The sequence below is a fragment of the Mastigoproctus giganteus genome, chromosome 1 (genome assembly GCF_048544385.1).
Source record: "Mastigoproctus giganteus isolate SK-2022 chromosome 1, ASM4854438v1, whole genome shotgun sequence".
NCBI lineage: Eukaryota > Metazoa > Arthropoda > Arachnida > Uropygi > Thelyphonidae > Mastigoproctus > Mastigoproctus giganteus.
In genome coordinates, this window is record NC_143575.1 from 122,839,649 (window position 1) to 122,867,570 (window position 27,922).

The 27,922-nt window shown below is 40.7% G+C and overlaps 1 protein-coding gene across 1 annotated transcript in view; it reads left to right on the forward strand.

Annotated features, from left to right (window-relative positions):
• The window catches only part of LOC150091119 (uncharacterized), a 994,562-nt gene that overhangs the window by 826,318 nt on the left and 140,322 nt on the right, over positions 1-27,922 (forward strand). Inside the window, exon 5 of the mRNA XM_090382033.1 lies at positions 4,846-4,979. Coding sequence (XP_090238159.1) covers positions 4,846-4,979 — 134 coding nt within the window. The remainder of the gene's footprint in view (positions 1-4,845; positions 4,980-27,922) is intronic.

A 27,922-nucleotide genomic window follows, 5' to 3' on the forward strand; every position in this document is an offset into this window, starting at 1 on the left:
TGAAAAGGACCTGGGGGTAATTGCACAGGCAGATATGAAGTTTTCTGAGCAGTGCAGACGGTCTTCAAGAGTAGCTCATGGTGTCTTTTCAATGATATACAGGAATTTTTCTAGCAGGGATAAAGAGATGATTATCCCCTTGAATAAGGCAATTGTCAGGCCACACCTTTAGTACTGTATACAGGTCTGGAGGCCTCATTTTAAGAAGGATGCAGAGCTATTGGAACGAGTACAGAGCAGGACAACAAGATTAGTGAATGGAACAAACGGTTGCTCTTACGAAGAGAGGCTTAAGTTTTGCAAATTACAGTGTCTGGAGACTGGGCACCTGCGAGGTGATCTGACTGAGGTGTTCAAAGTCTTGAATAGTTTGAGCATGCTCAATGCTGATGAGTGTCTTCCTCTTGCTCAGAATGATCACCTGAGAGGGCATAAATACAAATTGAGGAAAGACAGTTTTGGGGTAGATGTGCGGAAGTTTGCCTTTAGCCAGCGGGTGGTTGATTGCTGGAATAAACTTCCATCTGTCGTTGTAGAAGTTGATAGCTTAAACAGATTTAATGCAGAACTAGACAAACATTTGGAGCTGGTGGATGAGTGAAATGAGGAGGGGTGGGGTTTTTTTTTTTTTTTTTTTTGGCTGATGATATATAAGCTTGCTTTCTTGCATCGTGTTTCCTTCTTCTTCATTTAATATATACAGGGTGTCCCAAAAATATTGGTACAAACGTTTAGGGGAGGTAGGATACATCTAAAGGAATGTGAATCGCATAGGTACCCATAACCAGAAAGTTCACGGGAAAGTAGTAGCAGAGGCACAAGAAGCAGAAATGACACAAGACAGTAATTAGTGGCAAACGTTTATTTGACATAATATTAACAATGGAGTACGAGATGGATGCATTTCATGATGTTACAACAGATGCTCGAAGATTCCACCATGAGACGCGATGCATGCGTGACACCGACGCAGCATGGATTGGCGTACACAGTCGAACACAGCTGGAGTTTCTTTGACAGTAGCAGCAGTGCAGACGAGTCTCTCCACGAGATCCATTTCCGTCTCCTCAGGCGATTCATACACGATAGATTTGAGGCCACCCCACAGAAAGAAATCAAGGCTCGATAAATCAGGTGAGCGTGGGGGACAGGCAACGGATCCACTACAACCAATCCATCGACGCCCAAAACGCCTGTTCAAAATGGTCACGAACACACCTTCCATAATGGGCAGGCGCGCCGTCATGTTGAAACCAAATGTTGCGTCTCACATTTGCTGGGACATCGTCAAGTAACCCTGGTTGAACTTGTTCAAGAAAGATCCGATATTTAGCCGAGTTCATGAGTGATTGTAACAGGTATGGGCCTACTAAGCAGTCAACGACCATACCTGCCCACACAGGTATGGTCGGTGAATGTACATTTATTGCGAAGTGATGTTGTGCTGCATGGGGGCGCACACCGTGTGGGTTGTCGTGAGCACACACATGAGCATTGTGCAGATTGAATAAGCCTTCCCGAGTGAAATTAGCCTCATCCGTGAACAAAACATAGGCCGAAAAATTGAAGTCTTGAACACTTTCTTGGAGAAACCACTGCGCAAAAGCCACACGTACAGGATGATCTTGGGGAAGCAGTAACTAAACCCTCTGGAGATGAAAGGGGTGTAAGGAATCGTCGTGCCAGACACGCTGTACACTGCAACGAGATACTCCTAAGGCTGAGCCAACGGCACGTGTGCTGGTAGTAGGATTATTCTGGACGGTATAATAATCCTACTAACAGCACACGTAGGATTATTCTGGACGGCATTCAACACACTTTCTTCCATGGCGGCAGGTCGCGTCGAACGTGGTCTGCCCGCATTACTCCTGTTACCTCTAAATGACCCATAATCGCACAAATTTTGATGCACACACGCAAACAAACCGTGGTCCGGTACATGTCTGTCTGGGAAGCGTTCTCCATAAATTCGTTGAGCAGCTCGTCCATTGCCCCCTGCTAATCCATACACCAGGTGCATGTCAGCCAGCTCACAGTTCGTATATCGGTGCATGCTCTTCGTGCGGAGACTACTGCCTGAATGAGTAAACCAAAAATTTTCCCTCTCGCGAACTGATGAACAGCGCCGTCTACCGACTTACGGTGACGTTTCCGGTTATGGGTTCCTATGCAATTCACATTCCTTTAGATGTTACCTACCTCCCCTAAACGTTTGTACCAATATTTTTGAGACACCCTGTATTTTAAATTACATTTAGTATATATATTAAATTAGATTATATATATATATATATATATATATATATATATATATATATATATATATATATTAATGTAATTTTATAATAAAATTTACAGTTCATGAAAAATTAATAATTCGGGTATGACAGATGCACCTAAAAGTGCAAAGTAGAATTAACGGATGCAAAAGCATATATAAGTATATATGAATAGATATATTAGATAAAGTATTCAAAAATGGAGGCAGAATTTACACATAGTGCCAGTGACTAGAGGGGTAAGGAGAGTAGAAAAAGAAGTATAGTAGATATGTAAAAGGTGAAAGAACGTTAATATCCTAAAAGTTATGATGAATTAATAAAATTATGGGTTGAGTTACAAAGCCAATATGATGTGAGTGAACGTAAAATAAAATTTTTAATAATAAGGTAAAATGTAATACAAATAAAATAAAAAGTTTTCTGCCTCATGTAATAAAACTCAAGGCAGTCAATAGGAGAAAATTAGAGATTATACGGCGCTTCATCCTACTAACCATCTCAAGGGCATGCTGTACTGTGAGCTCGCACGCACTCCAGGGCCTAGACTTGGAAATCATCCGTTGCGGCCTACTCTACCACCTTTCAAAGGAAAAGACAGTGACTTGTATTAGTTTCACAACCAACCCAATCAATAACACTGTAACAGAGAAGAAACACTTTACAACCTTCCTTGGACAAATCTGGCAATCCAAATGGACGGACTCAATCAAGGGCGCCGTGACCCAGAAACTTATCCCTGACATTCTACCCACGCAACACCACTTTTCTTCTTTCCACTCTACACCACTTTTCTGCTCACAGGGCACGGATCTTTCAATGCAAAATTGGCCGCCTTCAGTATTGCAGAATCACCACTATGCCACTGCGGTGAGGGCAAACCTGGAAGCATTTAATGCACGATTGCCCCCTCTACGAAGACCTCCGTTGCCATCTCATCACGGATATTCCTTTCAACCCAAAGGATCAGGAGCACCTCATACTGCTGGAGGAGGACCATTACCGGGCTCTCTCAAAATTTTCCCAAGAGATGTTTACCAGACTAAGGACCCTACCGCGACTACCCTAGAGCCCACTGTTTAACCCCGAAAAAAGCAAACAGACACAAGACAAACCATTGGTTAAGTGAATTTCGAACATCACCAACTCGCAGGACTGAAAACACAGCACATAACCACACTCACTAATTACTATAAAATGACTGAAAGAAGACACCTATATCAAGAAAAGAGGAACTGTACTAGCATAAAAAAAAAAAAAAAATACTGGACTGGACTGGACCATGAATGACAGTGCAGCTTCACTGCCCAACGCCAATATTGGCGATCTGAACTGCACTCTCTTGCCTCGTTCTCCTTTTAACTCCCCTTCCCTTGGCAGGGGGGAGGAGACTGGCCCCGTCTCCTCTCCCTGCCGCCCCTCCTTTCTCCTGGTGAGGCATGTGGGCCTGCCTCACTGACTCTCTGGGGTTGTCTTCTCTATCGTCCCCATATTTCTACCTCTTCCCCCCAGCCTTCAGTCTCCCCACCCACTCTATCTGTGTGCCAGCGAATACCCCATACTTTCAAATTTAACTACACCCAAATTGCTTTGCCCACAAAACTTTCGGCCCTTCAAATTCTAGCGCTATCCCTGCCGCGACCATCACTTCATATATATGTGTGCGGGTTTTTTTATTTTTTTTTTTAGGTCCTAGCCACTGAAATCTCAGGAAATTAGGTGGCAGAACCTGCCAGAGTAAACTTAAAGTACTGGTGTACCAGGTCTGCCTCCACAGGGCAAAGTGCGGGCAACGTCGGGCCTCAGTAAGGGTCTGGCGGCTAAATGGCCAGAGGAACAACGGTACATAACACTACACGTAAACAATACCCATATACGTTTAAATCTCTGGCCTTTACAGTATTCTGTATCACAAGACGATGTATACCATGCGGAGAAGGGGGAAACCCCTGGTGCCGTTTGACCCTAAACATACTTTACACTTTACTTATACTTTACACTACGAAGAACATGTATAAACTTACACTACCTCTTGCCTTTTCCGAGTTTCTACTGTGACACAGAATATATATATTTTTTCCAATAGTGGTGTATTATATATTTTAACTATGTGTTTAAACTACTGTATGTGTTTTTACTATGTGAACGAGTATTGGGTTTAAGCTGTGCAAGTGATAAAATTGCAATTGTAACCAGTCTCACGTGTTTCGTAATAAAATAGTACTGAATTATTTGTACTGATATTATTAGCATCCGTGTTACAAAAATAATCGAAATATAAATTGCACATGCTAGAAACGAAACTGACAACATATTGAAATCAGCGTGCAAAACTTGTTTAGAAAACCGTGTTATATCTTTTATTTAAAAAAATAATAATTTTGTCGATCACTGTTATTGGAATGCCATATTTTGCATTGTTTGTGCATTGTTTATTATGCATTGTTTTTTACCTTTGGAATATCATTATATTATAAATTGGAAAAGTTAATGCGCAGCTATATATACTCTTAAGAAAATGTCATTTTTCATTGTGGTATTTTCATTTCAATTTGCTTTGTAGTGTATCCTGAGATGGAACCTGTCATTGAAGGTCTTGAACCACAATATGAAGTTGGCGATGTCTTAAATATAACCTGCATTTCGTCGCCTTCAAAGCCTCCTGCAAATATGCAGTGGATTGTTAATGGAAAATCGGTAAGATAGATGAAATATTTACTTTACTATTTAGACAACTCCATTCAGTTTCTACGACCAGTAAAAATAGAGGCTTTCCCAAATTTAAAAATTAATAACTCGAAAATTGTATCGAAAAAAGGTTTTTGCATTGTAGTCAGTATATGTGGGGTTTTTAAGCAATAAAAAGAATTCGCAATTTGACGACCATCTGGCGTAGTAATTTAGAAAATTAAAGCACAGTTTTAAACAATTTTAATTTAGAAATTAAAAATTTACCATCACAGTGGCAAATTTAGAAAATCATGCACGAGTCTTCAGGGAACTTGGCTTTCAGTGCCACATAAATAATGTTAAACTTATAGTTTATTTCTTTTTATAAATAATCGCCCACCTGACTCAAGAATCGTGTTCCTAATATGCACATAAGCACATATGGGACAGTATACCCAAGCCGGTTTGATCATGCCTGGTGACAGGCAAGGTGGCAGCTGCCCAGGTATTCGCTGCTCCCTGGCGGCGAAGTGGCCTACAGTTTCTACACCAACACAGAGAACAAAGGTGGAGATGGGAATGGATACTGCCTTGGAGCCACCATGACACACACACACACACACACACACACACACACACACACACACACACACACACACACACACACACACACACACACACACACACACACACACACACACACACAGTAGATCCGCCAGTAGATGAATTCTATGTCCACATCCCTTCTCAGGTAATGAATCTAATAATGCATTCACAATATTGGGCATAAGTCTCCATTTCCGTTTCGTACACGCCTTGTTTCGTACACGCGTTTCGACAGTGGGAAATCTCCCAAACCCTACCCTCAATACTGTCCAGGGAGTGCTTTCGTTTCAGGCCAAAGCTATGCCAATCTCTCCAAGTTATCCCAGCCTTAGGCTACAACTGGTTTTGTCTTATAGTCATCGCTAAAGCCACACCACACTGGGAATGAACAGGACCACTTTTGAACTAGGATATACTATTTTAACGACCCACTTTCTTTCCGGGAAAAAAAAAAGGAACATCTCAGAGTAACAACTACAGTATAAAATGGCACCTTGTCAAGCATGCCAGAAAACAGGTGAAAAACAAGCTGCAATGCACACCATGCCGGGCCGATTTTTCCTACAATGCACCACGATCCCATATAAAAAAATAAATACACACACGTTATGAAGGAAGAGCACGATATGAGATTTAGAGCAAATAATGCCCCCCACACTAACTACCATCGTAGTTTCTTAAGAGTTATCTATGGTGTATCTACACCGATATTATATAGATATTAAACTCTTAACTCTTAAAGTATTATGCCTTGCGCATTTAGTTATTTTAACAAAAATAATAAAATAAAATATTTATTAGGGTTATCCGTAATTGATTACATCTACCCATGTGTTTTGTGTCTATAAATTCGGCGTGTTTCTGGTCGATTTTGCTGGATAAAAAAACCTTGCTATCTACGCCTGAGACCGACTAATTCAGCCATGGAATGATCGACGGAATTCGAACCCGTGCCTTCTCCACCCGGCGTGGGGACAGTGACGATTCCACTGTACTACCGTGCAACAATTTAAGAGAATGTTGCAAGATAAAGAAAAATGGGAATAGAGTGACTGCTCATCAACTGTGGGCAACCTCCCAACATCATCGCCAGGCGAGCGTAAGAGTGACCCACAAAGAAAAACAGATTCTACTGTTTCAGGCAGCATCTGTTTTTCAGATGCTGCCTGACATTGAAGTTATGGGCGTATCCTCACTTGCCGAAATTGCGCACGACCCACCTTCTAGAAATAATCAGGACCACATTTGATCGGTGCTCTGCGATGTCCATGAATATCACAAAATCCTCAGCAATATTTTCCACAAAACAGTGCTAACGCGCAAAAGCACATAACACATTTTGGAATATCATTGACATTGCTCTCACCAATCAGGAAATGCTAAAGAATCAGATCGCCCAGATGACAAAAGTTCAGATGTTATCAAGAAAAACGCACATACAAAATGAATGTTCGACAAACAGTCTATGGGCCGAAGAAACCCTATTGAAAACAGACAACCGCACCAGCAATGATAAGGCTTTCGATGCCAACCTATGAAGTTCGTAAGCGAGGGACCTGACTTGCAGCCAATGCATGCCATAACTAGATAACCGACTCCCTCCATCACATCAAGTCATTAGCCAAGAATCTGCCCATGTGAAAAAAGAAGAAACTGGACAGAAGCAGGTAACACTGTCACTCTGAGAAAGAAAAGAAACTGACGAGCGCCTCCTCAGACTACCCGGCTGTTGATCAGACAAATAGGCCCTGTTCACCCCCATTCTCTGGCATTTGGGCTCCATACCTTGTGCTGTGCAGCCAAATTCAGTCTATCCCCCCGAATGGCCCCGGGGGTGACGCTGGGGCTACTAGGATACTTTCTTGCTAATTGTAAGAGTGACTAATATTTTCTGTGTGAAGACATAGGAGTTGTTATCCTAGTATTGACATTAAGCCATAGTATCACTGCTCATACCTCCGCGAGGTCCGGGGTGGGCAGACGAGGGGTGGATCCCCTTGCCTGGCGAAATTGAGCTGAGCGTAGATAGATAGGGTGCTCGTTAATCAGGTTCTTGTGCATTTTAGAAATCTATTCGAAATTGAGTTGGGATCTGGCTCCTTGCTCACTTACAACTGTTGTAAATAGTTGTAAATAGTTGATTGTTGAAGTGGTTCAGTTTTAATTGTATATATTGAGATTTTATATTATAAATGTCTTCCTCTGATGAAATAAGTGAGGAGGAGTTGCTTGCAGCTTCGAGTGAGGTGACTGATGAAGAAAGAGATGATATCGCACGTGGAGTCTTAGAACAGGCTGCAGAGCTGGCTGAGATAGAAGTGCATACTGAACGAACATTACAAAGAACATCAAGCACAGCTCGGTCTAAGGAAGTCCAGAATAATAAAGACTCTAAAAAGAAAAAGAGGAAGCAGGGTGATGATCATTCTGATTGTGGACATAGTAGTAAAGGAAAAAAAGAGGAGGAAAAAGAAGGATGATGATGAAAAAATCAGTGAGAATAAAGATTTTGAATTTGTTTTTGAGGTAAGACGAAAATTGAATTGTTTCCTACATGATACTGACAGTAAAGTGTCTAAAAATGCTATTAAAATTATAATGAACATGTGGGAAACTGTAGAGAAAAAAGCGTTAGAAACTCATACTGAGAATGTGTTATTGAAAGAAAGACTCAGAAAGAAGGAAGATAAGGTTAAAGAGATAGACTATGCTACAATAGTTAAAAGTCCTGAGAGTGAAGTTAATGTGCCAAAAGTAATGATACTTAAGGCATTAACAGTAAAACATAAAACAAGTGATGAAGTTAAGACAGACGTTATGAAAGAAGTAAGACCCTTGCTATCCTCAGTGAAAGTACGAAATGTAAGATCAATTAGAGACCGTGCTGTGTTGATTGAGGCGGAAAGTGAACAAGACATAGTGAAATTAAAAGCATGTAAACGAATTCAGGAACTGGGGTTAAGTTATTCTATTCCTAAGCCAATTCTACCACGTATTGTGATATTTGACGTAGAAAAAGATATAGAGCGTGAAGAACTTTTAGAACAATTATGGTTAAGAAATTTTAAGGACAATAAGATAAGTGAAAAAAGGTTTAAGGAGAAGGTTGAGATATTAACTGTGAATAACAATAGGACAACTCATCATAATAACTGGGTGATTCAGTTAGATTCAGAAATATGGAAGATGATTAAAATAAAAAGTAGAGTGTTTATAAGATGGATGGCCTGTAAATTCAAGGAGGTCTATTCTGTTACACAATGTTTTAGATGCATGAATTATGGACACATTGCAAAGTATTGTCAAAGAGAGGTGCTGTGTGGTCACTGTGGAGAGCTAAATCACTCCTATAGGGAATGTAAGAATAAGGATAAGAGTGCACAATGTTATATATGTAAGAAAAAGGGTAAGCCGGCAGATCATACGGCAGTAGATAAGAAGTGCCCGGAATATATAAGAGCACTAGAAATCTACAAGAAAAAAGTAGATTATAGTTGATGATGATAATGCTTGGGTAAGATTATAAGTTTTGTAGAGAAGGATTAGTTATGTAAGTATATAACTTGTGCTTAATACAGTAATTAAGTAGGATTAGATAATGTATATATGAAATACCACGGTGACTATGACGGCATCTCTTTTGAAGTAGTACCTAATGTACTATTAAATAGATTGATTTGTTTGCATTGTGTATGTGTGAAATTATTGATGTTTAAGTGTGTGCAGAATAGTGATTTGTCCAGTTATAAGCAGGTTAAATGAGTTGAATTTCTCAAGATTGTAAGTTTAGAATATGATACTACATGTAGTAGCAAGATACTAGATATGGAATTGTAATTAATCGAGAGTAATTGTGAAGATACTCGAGAGGCAAAGAATTGTTCTCTTAGATAGTTTTTAGAGGTTTTTTGTGAGTGAGCAAGGATCCTGTAATCCCTGGAATTCTAGTTTTAAATTAAATGAATTAAATAATAGTGTGAAATAAAAAGATCACTCATATGAAAGAGTTCATAGGATGATAAACCCTATTGCGTGGAAAGGAAAGGGTAAAGAAGTAGCTGGATAGTAGAAGCCTACCTCCACGCGGTAGGGATGGCAACTCTCTCCATTAAAATCTAAGAAATAAAAAGTAGATTTTTCTTGGGAGAGGCTAAGTGGCTTAAATTAAATTGAGCTGTAGTTAATAGTTGACAGTTTGAAACAACGTTACCAAAATTTTTGTTATATATAGTTGAATTCTAAAAGACTCCGACACTAGTTCCTTTCAAGAGTTAGCCATGGATGAGCTACGCCTCAGGGAATGGTTCCCTTGAAAGAGGTTTCGAATGGAATATCCCCCCGAATGATGACACCATGTTCTGTGTTCATAATTGCCATGGTATGGAAGCAACAACACATTCTTCAGGAAGTAACACATCGGTAATCGTAGCTTGTGGGAAGACCATTACTTCTTGTATGACGCTTCAGATCCTAGTTACACATGCACACATGCATCCTGAGCAAACACGTCACTAAACAACACTGTTGTCCTCCATAGTCTGCATTACGCTAGAATTATTAACAAAAAAACAGGATGCAAATCCCACCACTCATCCCAAGTATTTCGTTCATAGAAGATCCAATGCTCCTTCCCCACCTTCAGAGAGCAGACCTGCCCAACATGGATGCTCCAAGGAAGCAAAACGATAATAGTTCAAAAGAAATATAATCCCGAAAAACTAATTTTATCATTGGCACTAACAGCAGCACTGGGAAAAATGAGAAAAGTGAGGTTTGCGCTAGGGTTTGAAAATCAGAAAATTGGGCTTTTCAACGTGTGGGGCTTTCACTTGTGTACAGGTAGAGAGGGGGGGGCATGGAGACTGAAAGCTAGGGGGAGAAAGATAGAAGTATGGTGTGAATAGGAAAGGCGGCTCCGGTTTTGTTAGTGGGGCATGCCCATGCCCCACCGGAGGGAGAAAAGGGGGGGGGGGAAGGGGACGGAAACCAATCTACTTTCCCCGCCAGGGAGTAGGAGTGAAAGATGAACCGCTTAGGGGAGTGGCTCAGATCGCAAAGGTGCGTGTGTGCAGTTAAACTGCTGTTTCATCAGGTTGGTTGTAGTCTTTCCAAGGACATTGTCCCATCCTTGGTTACAGGTTTCTTGTCTGGTAATTGTCCTTCCTGGGTTTGGATCCCATCCACGGCTTTTAGGTCCTGTTAGTTTGGTGTCGCATACAATCTTTATTTGTTCCATTTCGGTAGATGGCCATTTGCATTTTCCTCCTCGAAAAGACATCCTGCGCATAGCAACTGAAGGCCGCACCCTCCTCCTGTGTGTCTAGGAGGTGGTTTTCTTGATTGTGGGGTTGGTATCTAATTTCTGTGATCAGTCTGCATTTGAAATTGTCATAATTTTCCCTCTCATGTATGACATGGTGCCATGTTTCCGGTTCTCCACGAAGGCAGTGTGCTTCTTCGGTGATGCCCACCGTGCTGAGTTTCGCCCTAAATAGCCTGTGGCCAGTAAGAAGGAATGTGGTGTAAAGGCCGGGGTAGTACCATTTGGGAGCCTTAGCATGTAGTTTGGTAACTTGGGGAATGAATGTTTTTGTAATCGTTCCTCTGTCAGTATCCGTCCATCTTCTCTACTATATTTGTGTTAGGTGGTCCACTATTCTTTGCTTCTCACTTCATCGGCTATTTGTGACCCCGATGGTGAGGCCTTTATAGGTAGTTGGGGTACCCTTTGCTAGGAGATACATTAGCCCACAGCAGCTTACCTCCAGATCCAGTGATAGGGCTCCCGCCAGGACTTGAAGGGCACTTGTGCTCACTGTATTGCACCGTCTGGTTTTGTCAGCAATATATTGCCTTGAATCATTTCGAATATTCTTCTGTTCACCGCTGTTCCCGCTTTTGTATACCATACTGCTGGAGGAGGACCATTACCGGGGAATCCATATGTTATGGTTGGGATGAAGAAAGCCTTATAAGGCGCCTCCGTAGCCAGGTGGGAAGGAGCAGCAGTGCGTAGCACACGCTTTTTGATTAGACCGGGATTCGAGCCCGTCACCACCAAATACGGAGGATGCGGAAAGGTCAGGGAATGACCACCGCATATCCCGGAGCAAATATGGCCTTAGTTGCTAATGCTCCTAAAAAAAACCAAATAACAATAATAAATAGCCTTATAGTATAAGGACAGGGTTTTCCTGTTTAAACCCCAATCCCTGCATGTGATTCTGTTGACAAGTGCTGTATATTTCCGCAGTTTTTCTTTCAGATGGATTAGATGCGGTTCGAAGGATAAGTTCTGGTTGATGATTATGCCCAGATATTTGATGTGGTCTGACAGTCCGACTGTTTGTCCTGCTAGTTTGGTTAGGTTAAGTTAGGCTGGCCTACTGCACAGCAGAAGGCCGGCAGTTCAGATGGTTAGGGGACCCCAGCTGGGTGCACTTTGTACGGTTCGGGTTGCAAGTGGGCCCCACCTTCGGTCCCTCTGTTTGTGTGTTGGATTGGAATGTAAGGGGAAAAAATTAGAAATGTACCCTAGCTAATGCTCTGTATCGTCTCAAGCTGGGGATGGCTTGTCATCTTGAAGGTGTTTGTGTGGTGGAGAAAAACTTTCTCTTAGACAGTTGGCATTGTTTATTTTCTGTTCCGTTGTGCGCCACTGTTGTGCTTTGTCGATCGGAAGTGCCTCATAGTTGTGTGTATCGTTATTTTAGTTTCAAGTTATTGCCATTTCCTTGTGCCCTAGAGAAGTTGTACGGTTGGCTGTAGAGCATGCCATGTTAGTGTCGATTTGGGCCGCAAGAGTAAACCATCTGTCCCCGCACCAACTCCCATCCATGTTTCGCTCGTTTTTGACATTCATGTCGATTTCGGTTTTTGATATCGCATTAGGAGCTAGCACTTTTGGTAACAGCAGCAACGAACTTTTTCAAGAAGAAAATGCTAAGTTAAGGTTTTTCACCTGCATAATGTCGATAAGTTTTACATCCCAAACAACAAAGCACTGTGGACATTGTAAATTTTAAGAGATGTAAATGAATGTTATCATGTATTCGAAACGACTGTTTCGAATACATGATAACATGACGACCAAACAGTCAGAGGAGTTCACAAGATAGACAGAATACAAGAAACAGCAGTCACAGTCTTGAACCCCGATCACTCAAAGCTCACGTACTTATGCATACACGTGCCTGACCACTAGGCTAATGCAGCCTTTTTTTGCTTGACAAAACTAAATGGTTAATCATAACATGTGTGTTTTTGGAAATTTAAGTAGTCAAAAACCATAACTTGATAATGCTAAAATATACAGTTTTATTCTTGAGGTAATATCGAAAATAACCTAAAATGCCAACCTTTGTAACGTTGATAATTTTCACTTAAACTCATTTAAGCAAGCACGCTTTGATGTTGCTTAGTACAAACTAAGCTTTTACACTTTTATTGTTGTTGTGAAGGCTAAAACGTGGAACTTAAAGTTGGCAATTTTCTTATTAACATCTTGTGCTAACAACTAAAACGGCAAAATTACAATCTTTAGGAAAAACTATAACAGCAGTCACCGAGAAATAGTTTTTGCGAAAAATTAACACAAACAGATGTGGAAAAAAACAAAACACACACACATTGCTGTACACTTGATAAGTCTTCAAAGTTACAAGCAGAATTCGTTAACCCAAACACAAATCATCTTTAACTCAGGTTATATTCTAAACCAATCAGAAATCGTTTGCAGATAAAGTGGAATCAGACATTAAAATGTATTTAGTCCCCCCCCACAACAAAGGCTTTGTACTTTTAAAACTTTTTCTCGATTTAGATTCATCAGAAATCGTATTCACGTCGTGAACATAAAACGAGTGATTACGTTCACTTCAAACAGTAAATTCCCCCGAATGGTTGATAGCTCGCGATATTCAGTACTTTTCTTTCCGAGCGGAAATGACCAGTTGAAATGACCGCCTGGAGTTAGTGGCATGTACAGCCGTGTTTTTGTGAAGATGAAATCTGATAATATTCAAAATAACCAGTGAAAATTAACAAGAAGAAAAGAATTTTCATTATATCGTTTCAGGATTAAGGAGAATAATTCGACATGTGATTTTCGTGCAGGGTCATGTGTGTAGTTAGTTAACAAGAAATATCGAGTGTAATGTGTAAACATCAGCAAAAGAGTTGCATGTGAATAAGGTTAACTTTGCTTTTGAAATTTTATCAGTTCTTTTGATTTCTAAACATAATAACCGTGAATAGAGATATAGGGTTAAAAATAAAATGTTGACGATAGAAATATATATTCTGTATAGTTTTTCAAAGGAAAATATCCATTATAATTGCAAAGAAGAATAATATAACCAGAATAAAATTGAATTGTCTAGTTCTCGATATTCACAAATTACAGCTTTTGAGAAAAATATACAGACCAATATATGCGCTAACATGACCTTGGGGTAGCTTAATTAGCCGTTCTTGTATGAGCTGAACTGCTTGTGTTGGAAAATATTTTGTCTGTAAGGTTGTTTATGCAGATTTAAAACTAATAAAATAACTATACCTGATAACTTCTTTCAGAAGCTGACACACTCATTTTGAAGACTTGATTTTCCTATTCCCGATGATACCAAATAACCAAATACCTCTGTTATTAACGTTTCAGGCAACTGAAATAAGACCAAAAAAGCAGAGCACTTTTTCACTCGATAGACGTGCTACGTCAGCAATATCGGAGTTGCTAGTTTCTGGCTAGGGGCCGCTTGCTAATAAAAACGAATAAAAAATGAATGAAATGACTATTCGTCAGGCCTAGCACTGTGGTATCCTCACCGTCCACCCCAGACCGGGTGGAAAAGGCCCATGTTCGAATCCCGTCGATGACGCGGAGAAATTTAATGGGCTTTTTTTCACTCTGTGACTGAGTTACTTGATCTCATAGATAGCAAGGTTTTTTCCAAGACACTGGGTTTTTTTCGTCCAGCAAAACAGGCAAATCGACCAGAGCACACAAAATTTACAGACATAAAAAATAAATGGATAAAATGTAAGAAATTACAAGTGGCCCAGGTGCACTATAGCTATAGTAGCTAATGCGCCAATAAATAACCATATCCCCTCCACACACACGAGTGGCCCTAATATAATAATTTGAATTTGTTGATATCGGGTATGAATCTGTATATAATGTATATGCATATAGCACAGTTGCAGAATCTGGCTAGGGACCATTTGCTAATAAAAACAAAATGAATGTTGCTATCAGGATGACCACTATCTTGTAGATTTTGTGCGGGATGAAAAGTCGTGACTTTTAAACTTAGAATTTCTATCCAAACAATTAAAGTGTTCACAATGAAAAGGTGATGCTGCTAGGCCTCAAATTTTAGCATTAGTAGAGGCATACGATGCAAGAAAGCAAGATTATACAGCATCACCAAAAAAAAAAAAAAAAAACATTTCTGTCTTGAATTTATTTAAGCTATCAACTTCCACAACAACAGATGGAAGTTTGTTCCAGCAATCAACTACCCGCTGGCTAAAGGCAAATTTCCGCACATCTATTCTTCAACTATCTTTCCTTACTTTGAATCTATGCCCCCTCAGGTTTGTAATCTAAGCAACAGGATAATCTCATCCGCATTGAGCCTGCTCAATCCATTCAAGGCCTTATACACCTCAATCAGCTCGCCTTGCGGAAGCCTAGTCTCCAGAAGCTGCATTTTGCAAAACTTAAGCCTTTCTTCATAAGAGCACTCCTTCGTTTCCCTCAGCAGTCTTGTTGCACTTCTGTGTACTTGCTATAACGAGTACACAGTCTTCGTTATAGCAACTCTACTTATTTCCTAAAATGAGGCTTCCAGACCCGTATGCAGTATGAAAGGTCTTGCCTAATAATTGCCTTATACAAGGGAATAATCACCTCCTTTTCTCTGCTCACAAATTATCCCTCCTTATCCCTGCTCACGAGTAGTCAAAACAGCTCATACCTGGTGAGGCATGGACGCTACAAGATTTCTAAATGTGTCTTGTGGTATCTGGTACCAACACGTAATCAGCAGATCCTTTAACTGCTGTAAGATATATTGAGATATATTTAACTGCTGTAAGATATGTTGAGATGCCGCAGGCCAGAGTTGCTGTTCCAACACAACTCACAGATGTTTGATGGGATTGATGTCTGGGGAATTTGGAGGCCAGGGCAATACCTGGAAGTCTTCCTCATGTTCCGCGAACCAGTCTCATACCAATTACCACGTACCGACGCGAACAATTCGGGCGGTGTGGCAATGCGCATTATCCTTCTGAAAGACTGCACTGCCAGATGGGAAGACCGTTGCCATCAAAGGATGTACCTGGTCAGCAATGATGTTTAGTTAGGTGGTAGATGTCAGAGTGACAGACACATAGATGACTGGACCCAGGTTCTCCCAGCAGAACATCGCCCAAAGCATTACACTGCCACCACTGGCTTGTTTTCATCCCACGCTGTATCCAGGCACCATCTCTTTCCCAAGTAAGCGACGCACATGTACCCGGCCGTCCACATGATGCAACAGGAAGCATGATTCACCATACCAGACGACCTTCTTCCAATCACTCAAGTTCCAGCTTGCAATGGGCAAGCTCGCATGCCCATTTCAGGCGCTGTCGCCAGCGAACTGTGGTTAGCATGGGCACACAGACCGGCCTGCGGCTACACAGCCCCATTTTCAGCAATGTTCGATGTACTGTGTGTTGTGGCATATTACTCCCATCACCAGAATTCTAATTAATGGCTAGTTGCACCACAGTCGGCCTTCTGTTGCCATGAAGGCAAAGGGATGGTGAAAGGATAGATGATGGGAAAGGGATGGTGCCTGGATACAGCGTGCGATGAAAACAAGCCGGTGGTGGCAGTGTTGCCATTCGGGAGAGCCCGCACTCACCTTAAGCATCGATGAGCCGTGGTCTTCCAACACCTCACCAGCGGTTCGTGGGTTTCACTGCTCGGACCACTTTCGATAGGTACTTGTTTTCATCCCACGCTGTATCCAGGCACCATCTCTTTCCCAAGTAAGCGACGCACATGTACCCGGCTAACCACGGCTGACCGTGATCACCCCACCAGCCATGCTGTTTCAGAAATGCTCTGACCCAGTCAGAGCATTTCCGAAACAGATTCTGGCCATTGCAATTTGGCCTCTGTGAAACTCGCTTAAGTCCACTGCCTTTCCCATCTGAAGAACAAGAGTAACACTGATTAATGGAGCTCAGTATCGGGTGATTTTGATACTGTGTCCCGACCCCCGCACACGCCGTAGTTCACCTGCAGTTGCTTAGATTTCCATAACGACTCGCTGGTCATAATATTGTGGCTCATCGGTATATACTGACTGTGGGGCAAACCAAATGCCACAGCGTGCCTCCACTTTCGCCCAAGTGCTGAGGAATTCCCTGGCACACCACCAACAAAAGGACCACAGACAATGAAACAGTTACTGAAAACTCTGAACCTAGTGGTCCCCAGGTCTACTGATACTGAAAATGCACAAACTAGTGAGGAGTTGAAGACTACAGTGATGAGGGTACTAAGGGAGGCCCTCAAGGCAACAAATATAAAATCAATATGAAAGCCCCAAAATGTCAGGCTCATAACGACTAACGACACTAAGGAGGATGTTCAGATGATAACCCAAATGTCTAACCCAAAAATCACCACCCTGGGTCCATCAGATGAGCCACCTAGGAAGGAGCGACTCTCCATCATTATATTTGAAGTTGATAGGTAAATTACACTTAGCCAGGAATCTTCAAGACATTTCCCCAGAACAACAAAACCAGACCCTGGTACACCTAGGTACACCATTAAAACCAAGACAGGGAGAAACAGCAACTTGGTTTTCAAGCTGGCCCGGCAGCCTGGTGAATGTCAACTAGGCCAATAGAACTGGATGGAACCATACAACGAAGACAAACAAATAATCAACTAGGCCAATAGAACTGGATGGAACCATACAACGAAGACAAACAAATAATCAACTAGGCCAATAGAACTGGATGGAACCATACAACGAAGACAAACAAATAATCATGACTGTCACAACGATATGGCAACTGGATGGAACCATCCACAAAGAGAGAATACCAACCAATTACTCTGACCTCACGAAATTGAGACACCCGCTGTACATGGTTTATCCCAAGAGAGAGGGAGAGACACAACAAGGGAATAACATCGGATGTGATAGTAATTCATCGTGAGGTAAAATTTTCCTTACACTGAAATGGACGCTGAATGGGGGCCTCCCAGCACATGAGAGACAGCCACACTTTCGACGAACTCTATGAGATTCAAACACTGGACTTGGCAATTATGGAGTAGACCTAAAAAAAAAAAAAAATTCTGTTTATACTGTGTGACGACCAAACGTCAGAGGAGTTCGCAAGATAGACAGAATAAAGAAACCGCACCGTATTCAGTACTCACGGGCTTGAACCCCGGTCACCCAAGGCACATGTACTTATGCACCCTCGCGCCTAACCACTAGGCTACGGACTGGACTCTGATCATGATTGTGACTGCAGGACTGCCGTCTGGCGATCTGGACTGGCCGATTTTTCTCCCTACCCCACTGAGGAAGGGTATGGTCCCCATCTTCTCCCCTCAAAACACCTCTTTCTACTTCTGGTAGGACATGGGCATGTTCCACTGACCAGCCTTGAGGTCACCTTCTCTTTTGTCCCCATACTTCTGACTTTCCCCACAGCCTTTAGTCTCCCACCCTACTTTGTCTGTACACCAGTACATGCCCCACACAATAGAAATTAACTTCAAAATTCAAACCACTCATAAACCTTTCGGCCTTGCAAAATTCTAGCGCACACCCCACGCTTTTTTCCATAGGCCCTAGCCACTGAAATTTCAGGAAATTAGGTTGCAGGGCCTGTCAGGGTAAAATTTCAAATTTCTAGGTACCTGGTTTGCCTCCACGAGGCGCAGTGTGGGCAACGTTCAGCCACAGCAGGGGTTAAGCGGCTAAATGGCCAGAAGAACAGTGAAACATAACATAACAGTACACTTAGAAATCCACACCTTTTTAAATCTCTTGCCTTTTACAGTGAACTGTTGCACCTATAAGATATAAGGTATAAGGTATATCAGGTCAAACGGCACCTGGGGTTTCTCCCTTCTCCACGTATGCACATTGTATCGGAAACAAAACACTGTCAAGCCAGAGATTTAAAAGTGTGTGGGTCGTGGGTTGTGTAAGATGTTGTGCCCATTGTTCCTCTGGCTTATTGGCCATCGGGCCCCAATTGGGAACCGACGTTGCCCATACCCTCCACATAGAAGCAAGCCAGGTGTTACCAGTAAGTGATACTCTGGCAGGTCCTGTCACCTACTTTCCTGGGATTTCAGTGGCAAGGACCTAAAAAAAAACCGTTGAAGTGATCACGGTTGATTTAGGTAAGATTTCGTTAAAGAACGCTGCATGGGGTTGTATGCTGAAAGGATGAGTTCTAGGAGCCTAATAGGTTGGTCAAAATTTTGTTGTAATTTATGTTTGGACGTGTGGAACGAACGCTGTGTAAGAGAAAGTATTGGGAGGGGAGATTGAAAACGGGGAAATGAAGTAGGAAGGAGGGGGTCGATGGTGAAGGTGACCCCGTTTTTTTTTTTTTTTTTGTTTCAGTGGGACATACCCATGCCCCACCAGAGAGAAAATTTGGGGAGCCGAGAAGAGGGAACCCTCTCCTCCCACGCGGGAGCGTTGGAAGGTAAGATTCGCTCGAGGGAGAGCAGATTAAGAGTCGCCAATAAGCCGTCTCTATATCAGGGCCACCATAGTGATCCGTGTCCAGGTCTTGTCCATTTGGGGGAGCACTGGGGAGTCCCGTCCGAGAGTCAATAGTAGTAAGGTTAGGTTCAGAGATAGTCCAGTATTCAGTGAGAAAAACAAGATTCTGTACTTGGGTCCATTGCTGGAGTTTTCCTTGGTGAAGTGGGCCATTTGTTCCTTCAGGAGCCGAGATGTCCTGTCTGTGTCTTCCTTTGAGACAAAGTCCCATCTTTGATTTCATGTTGTGATTTTTAAAATGGTTTACTCTTTAGTCCTTGGGGGAGGGACCAGAGGGAGCCCATCCCTGCATGCTTCACTTCAGACACCAGTAGTTGTTTGTCTGTTCCGATGTGACCTTCATGGGATCAGGGGTCCCATGTTAGGGTCTCGTATATGGAGAGTCCTTTGTGTTGGTATTCTCTGCTGGGATTGTTTTCTGTCCTCAGTTCTGATGTATAGTGGTGATATAAACCAAGATTATGACGATGGGAGGGTCCTTCATCTGTAAAAGAGTTCTTGTGCGTAGTCAGTGAAGGCATTATAGGTATCGTTGGATTCCAAGAGGTAATGCTCTTGGTCCTTTGGCTTAAAGTGTATTTTGGTAATTAATAGACATCTTAGGTCTTCGTAGATTGGGAAAGTATGCATTAGGTGCTCCCAGGTCTCTGGGAGCACACAGGAGCATAGGGGTTGTCTGTTAATTCCATTGTTATTAACACCTATAATGAAAGCTACGTGGAGATGGAGGAAACCCCTAGTGCCGTTTGACATCAATATACTTTACACTTTACACTCTGCAATACATCTTGCTAATTAAGACCCAGAATGCACTGCCACATTATTAACTTTCAAAATATTCACAAAAATTCAGTCCTGCTTTTGACGTCAAAATCGCTTTATTCAAAGGCAACATCCAGCCTCCCAAAACTGGGGGACCCGTCATCTGAGATGATATGTCGCCAGTTCAAGACCAGGCAAAAAATAAATATAAAATTGAAAATTCAATTCTGAAAAACCACTAACATCTCGGGAGTAAAAATAAAAACAAGAAGAGCAAAATGGCACCCAGAAACACATTTTTCCCCGCCTCCACACGAGTGGCAAAACTAGCATATCGACAATCGGTTCAACCCCACCCCCTCTCGTTACTACTCCCATTATTTTTTCCTATACTTATTAATGAGAATGTTGAAGGTATAACAGGTTTAATGTTGAAGTTTCTGATGACAAAAAAGGTTGGCAAGATAGTCAATGACAGTAATCAGGGTATACTGCTGCAACAAGATCTAAAATATTTATCCTGATGGGCTAAGAAATAGCAATTGCAGTTTAGTATTGACAAATGTAAGGCACTGGATATGGGTAGTAATTATCACCACACGGTGCATAGTACAATAGTACCATATAAAAAGGAAATCTTTATTGCAATTACAGTAATACAATGTAAATAAATGTATGTCAATTTGCAACTGTCCTGCCAAAGGCCAGGGGATCCCATCATAATTAAATTATTAATTGTGAACACAGCGATATAAAAAGTAAAAGTTAAAAAATTACTTTGATTCCTTACATTATGCCAGTATTAACTTGCTATTGGGTATGAGAATACAAGTGAACATGCGAAGTTTTTATGGCTCCAGCTAATGGAGAAGTTTTCTTAAATTTTTGCTTTTTTATTGACTTAAGTTGGAATATTAATTTATTTTCTAGAGTTGCTTTATATTCATAGTAACAATACTTTAGTTTAATTTAAACTTAGATAGAGATTTTGTAGGTTATTACTTAGTATCGGTAAAGATATCTAATCAACGTGTTGGACAAGTTTTGCAGCTCCCGCAAATGCTAAGTTTTTAATTATATTTAGCCGGTTTATTGACTTAATTGTTAGATTAAATTATTTTCTAAAAGTGGCTTATAGACCTAGTCAAGCTCCGTGGTTTATTTTGAATTTAGATAGCGCGATTTTGAAAGTAATTAATGCCTCGTGTCTGTAGATTTACCGATCGTAAATTTGCCGCCATTGTTTTACGATACAATGTATATCCCGAAGTAGATACTAAGTAATCTTATCTTATTAAATTTCATTGTCAATTAAATTGTACTATTTTAACTAAATACACATAACGACCTAGTTTTTACAAACATACCATTATAAATTAATACATATAACTTGACAGGAGATAAGAAAATCATATAACGTAACTTGGAGATAATATTCGATACTGAAATACATGTATACACTGGTGTTCAGAGAAAGTGCATCATCCCTTAAAATTGTAATTGCTGTCCGAATAATGTAAGTATATGGCAATATTTCTTACAGATTGCATCAGATAACATTGACACGCGTAGGTGATGACGTAATATTGCATTAACTATATAAGCTACTTTCAGCTATATAAACACGTTCTGCAAGAGTTGCGGTCATTCCTTGCTTGTGTCAGGATGGCGATTTACGTGCAGTTGATGCCACGAAGAAAGAGTGCTGTTGTTGCTTTACGTGAGGAAGAATGTTCTTCCCGTCATAGTACTTATAGAGTGTCTTGTAATCAGTTTACAGTGAGTAGATTTTTTTCCAAACTCAAGAATACTGGTTCTGCTGATAGGAAATAAGGAACCGGACGCAAACGTGTCTCTACGCCAAAACAGGACCGCGTTTTGAAGCACTTATGCCTTAAAAACCGTAAAGCTTCTTCGCCTGAGCTGAAAAGAGAATGGGAAGAACATACAGGAATGGTAGTAAGTGCAGTAACAGTCAGAAGACGCCTCTTCAAAAATGAACTTGTAGCCCGTCGTCCTAAGAAATAGCCCCTTCTCACGCAAAAAAATGAAAAAGGCCCGACTAATTTGGTGTAAGGAGCATGTAAAATGAACCCCCGAGCAGTGGAAATCAGTTATTTTCTTGGATGGGAGACAAACAATTCGTTCTGATGGGAGACAAACAATTCGCCATAGACATGCTGAAGACTGTATCGTGTCTACAGGAAATTCCCTACCAGCCAAATGATATGGGGTTACATTTCGTATCGCGTAGTAGGTCACCGGCAGTTTATAAAAGGTTCCGTAAATGCCAATGGATACCTGGCTATATTGCAAGGCAAATTGCCCAACCATTAGAGACCATTTCAACCTGCCAAGTAACTGCATCTTTCAGGATGACTCTGCTTCTTGTCATCGGGCGAAAAGTGTAAATAGGCACTTCTGCAGTTAGTTTAGCTCCATTTCTGCATTAAAGTTTCGACACTAATGTGTTTACATTTGTTATAGGTGAAAAAAGTGTTGGAAAAACGGTCCATTACAACTGTTAGCTGGCCAGGAAACAGCAGGGACCTGAATCCTTTAGAGAACTGTTTGCATCGTGTGGAATCTGCAGTTGCCGGAAGGAAACCAAAGACCCTTCTTCAACTTCAGGAAGCCATAATTCGTGTTTGGAACCACGAACTATCAGTTGATTATCTTCATAAATTTATCTTGTCAATGCCTTTACGGTGTGCTGCTGTCATCGGGGCCAGAGGTGGTTCAAGTAAATATTAGTTTGCACCTGGTGAACTTTTCACTTTGTTTCCCATTTAAAATGATAAACTGAAGCAAATTAAAGGCTTCTGATAACTTTTCAGCAATAGTTGTCGTGTTTACCAAAACTGTTGTATAAAGGTTGCAAATGCTCATTTTGAGAGCACCTGTCAAATATTGCTTAGCTTTGCCTTAACTATTAAAACTATTAATAAATATCTTTTCTTTATATTTTTATTTGTGATGCTAGTCATTAATGTAATATACCATCGCGAAAAAGGGTTGAAAATGTAAAATTCCTAGGTGATGCACTTTCTTTGAACATCATTGTATAGTGTTATAACTGCATTGGAATATAAGTTTAGGGTTATATTTTGTATTGGAATTTTATTTGAAATTGAATAGAAATCATGACCCATAACAGAGCAGCAAAGCAAAAGGCTCAAACTAATGGGAGTGCTGTGGCTCAGGGGAGAACTGAGGGGATGGTTTTCCTCTGAATCACAGCCTTTTGAAATGCACTGGTTGTTTGATGTTTGCAGAGGAATCAGGAATGGGACATGATATTGCCAAGGGTCTTTGTGTGTGTGTGAGCAATGTAAGGAGTGTGAGAAAATCAGGCGCCAACTCAGCGTTGTTATGGGCCTATATGAGAGCTTGAAGGACAAGCTCGATGCCCTCGAAGGATTTAAATTGGGTGGTCCATCATGCTCTCAGCTGCCCACATCATTGCCAGAGCTTGCACTTGAACATCACACCACACAACACAGCGTGCAACCCCCAAGGACGAATGCCCAGGTCCTAAAGGAACTAGTTGTTGTCGGTGACTCTATTGGCAGCGAAAGAACATATTGCGCAAAAAGGATAGGTGGAACAGGACCAGGGTATGTCTGCCAGGGGCAAAGGTTGATGACGTTGTAGAGCAGATATCATCTTTTAAGTGCACAACGGGTAATATTGTTGTACACGTTGGCACTAAGGATATTAAGAGTAGGAGACTGGCGAAATTACTTAACAAGTACAGGTCAATGTTGAAAAAAAAGCCGTGAGTTAGGGTTGAATTTGAAAGTGTTTGCAATTCTGTCCAGACACGATAGGAGGGAGTATATGATGCGAGCCTTGTCTATCAAATCGGCCCTGGAGAGATTGTGCAAGGCTCAAGCTGTAGAAATTTTCTCAGCCTGGTCAGTGCTTGTAAACAGGACAGACTGCTTCTACATTGATGGGATACACTTAAATAATGGGTGCTTAAATAATACACTTAAATAATGGGTGCAAGAATATTTGCTGACGCTATTGAGTCAGAGTTAGATGGGTTGGAAAATTGCCAGCTTGGAGGGGGGGGAATATACAGACTATTAGATTAACAGTAGCCGCTGGCAGAGGTGAAAGTGATTTTTGCACTGCTTCTATTGAAATGCAATTGAGAGGCAGCCTGCAAATCAAGGCAATAGGGTTTCCAGGACTGCTGGGAGTCATAGCGGAACAAGTAAATACATGGGCTGTGTTAGGATAACTATGAGTAGAAACAGGTGCATGTATACTTGCATGTACACCAATGCTAGGAGTATAGTTAATAAATTTGATCAGATTGAAATGCTAATCAAGACATCAGAGGGAGATATTGTTGGGATATCAGAGACGTGGTGTCACACAGACATAAGCAGTTCAGAATTGGAATTTCGGGAGTACAATGTGTACAGAATGGATAGACAGGACAGGAAGGGAGGAAGGGTTATGCTGTGAGTTTAGAAACACATAAAATCTAAGGAAGTGCATCCAATTGATGTTGGTAGACAATGCAATGTTGAGTCTGTTTGGTGTGACAGGAAAAATGAGAGTACGTGTGTTATAAGCCTAATGAATCTAATGAGTATAATGAGCAATTGTGCAGAGAAATAGAGTTGGCCAGTAAATCAGAGTGTCTTATATAATGGGGAATTTTAATTTCCCAGAGACTGACTGGAAGTTGTGGATTGGTCACTCGCACACTAGCAAGGCTTTTGTGGATTTATTGGATGATTGTTTTCTACAGTAGAGTGTTTGGGAGGCAACTAGAGGGAATAATACTCTTGATCTATTTATCAGTAGTGATTCTTCATGCATTAAGAATCTGCAGATAAATGAACCACTAGGTGACAGTGATCACAATGTACTGAAGTGGGATTTACTGAAAGAGATAACTACCATCAGAGATTAAGGGAAGGGTTTTGCTTTCGTAAAGGTGACTACGGTGGCCTGAGACAGTATTTAAATTCTATACTGTGGGACCAAGTGATGATGTTACCAATAGCAAATTCAAAATAGGAAGCATTGAAATAATTAATCTTGGAAGCTACTAGGCTTTTCATACCAACTAAGAAATATTGTTCAAGATTTAGGCCTAAATGGATGTCAGATGAACTAATTAGACATGTGGCAGAGAAGAAAAATGCATGGGATATATATATATGTAAATTAATAGGTCACGCAGAAGCTTATGATGGATAAACTGGTCTGTAACCATTTCACAAAGGAGGTTAGGCAGGCAAAGGCAGATTACGAGAAATCTTTGGCAACGGATGCAAAGAAAAACAGAAAAGCGTTCTTTACTTATGTAACTGTAGAAGGAATGGGATGAATCAGATTGGTCCACTTGATATCCATGGTTCAACTGTTGATGATCCTGCTCAGTTAGCTCATCTACATTCACAAATGAGGAGTTATTCAGGGAGGGGAATGCCAGAGGTGTATTAAACTCTGGCAGTAAGCTAGATTATCTTATGATTAAAGAGGCCTGTGCGCTCTGGATTCATTATTACTATTGTGGATAATTGCAGACACAGAGCGAAATGGAGACAGAGTAAATAACGACAAGTTTAATAATAATTGTAAAACACATATATTAAATTAGAAGAAGAACTTAGATACATACAAAAGCTTTCGGTTAGTTTAACCTTCATCAGTCAAACTGACAGTTAAGAGTGTGGATCATGAGGGCGTGTACTGCCAGTCAGTATATGAAATGCGTCATGTGATGGTTAATTGTTGGATGTTGAAGCCTGTGGCTGTGACACACGTGAACTTTGCCAGCGTTTGTCATTCATCAAAATGGTTGCTTCAATGATAGGATGGACACGACATGCACTGTTCCTGTTGACTGAGGTATTAGAGCATGTGAGTTCAACGACTTCAACCAGGCGCTTCGCCGGTAGTGGCGGGACCTATCTACAATCACGGCATCGCGGTGTGGGTCAATGTCGTGGTCGGTTGACCAAAAGTGTTCGGCAATGGTCGAGTGTTCTACGTCCGCTAAGTGGATGGCTCTTTCGTGTTCCGAAAGACGTTTTCCGAACCGTCTCCCAGTTTCGCCAATGTAGCAGCTAGTGCAGTCACGGCAAAAGATACTTGCTTACTACAAAGTGGTCTAGTCTACCTTGCATTCGTGAGTAGTGGAGATGTGGCTATTCACTGAGCAAGCCAAAAAACAGGAATGAATTGATGTAGACGCAATCCACATCAATTCATTTTTACAGGTTTTTATAGGCATGGAAATAAACATAAAGAAAGAAAAATAATGAGATGGCAAGTTGTTTTCGGAATTTCCATGTCAGGATGCCTATTAACGAATATTCGCCTTCTTCGACACTGTTCACAACAAAATATTCTTGAAAAATATTTTGTTCTTTTAATTTTTCCGAGTAGTGTATTTTATTTTGTTAATTTCGACCCAAACAAGCAAAATGCTTGCGTGTCTCTTGTAAAGTGTACGTGACTTATTTTGCTAGATGTTACTGTAACTCTTGCCACCTGTTTATTTCTGTTCCTTTATATCAGATTATTTTCACTCAGAGAGCGATGATGGTCTTCAGAGATTTCGTAATCGACTCGAAAGCACTGTTCAGTTTAACGATTGGAAATCCTCTTGAACAACACGCAAACAGTCAGCATTGCAGACTGTCACGCCAATAAACACTTCAACATACAGATACGTGCACACATTAGGTTACAGTGGAACAAACACTTCTGTCACACACACAATGACATAAGAAATAGACGCCCCTCAGCTATGGTACAAATGTGATTCATAAAACTGTTAGTGTCTCCTTTTCACATGGGTGCATTCGTGCATAAACTGTCTTCAGTAACTTTTACAATGGACACAAAAGACACCTTTTACACAAAGGCAAGCAATGGTAGCTGACGAATTACAGTTTAGGGACCATTAGCTTTATGAATGTTCATATAAAAGTTAAAATGCTCAAAACTCGCATCGTGGTTATTGGAATTTCTGTCATTATATCGAAAAGTGTGTACCTGTTAGCATTTATATTTGTTCTTAATGAAAGTCTGCGATAAACTTGGAAAAATAGTTAATGTGTTCAGACGAGGATGCAATCTGTTTTTTTTTTTCATAATGAATTAATTAACTGTGGTAATAATAATAATTAAAACAAATGATTTCTTTAGGTGAATTTTATTATGTAAAACGTACTACGTTAAGTAAGTTAAACTCTCAAGTTATTAAGAACTATTTAATAATTGGCGCCGTTTCTGTATTCCGGAAGTTGGAAGAATTGGAAGAATCCCTAAATCAGAAAGCATTGCGGCCATTCCTTTAGTCTCCATACCATAAAGTTCGGAACAACCGCTAAACTCTTTCTAATTAGTCCTGATGGCCTGGATTCTCAATCCAAAGGATCCAGAAACTTCGCCACTTTTAAGTAGATCTATTGTCTTTTAACTTTATATCTTATTTATTTATTCATTAAATCTGTTTATTAATGTAGCAAGTGTTTGCTTTCACCCCTTATATACAGTTCATATCACTGTTAGCTATCATTTATATTTTATTGTTAATAAGTTTTGTATACTTATTTATTCACTAATTTATTACTATGCCCATGGAATATCTTTTAATCATATATGGAAAATATATTTTTACAAATTTTTAAATAAAAGTTTATGATTAAAACTTTAAGAATAAAAACATTTTTTTGAATATACGCTTTGTTTTAAAATTGCTTTAAACATCGAAAGAATTAAAAAAAAAAA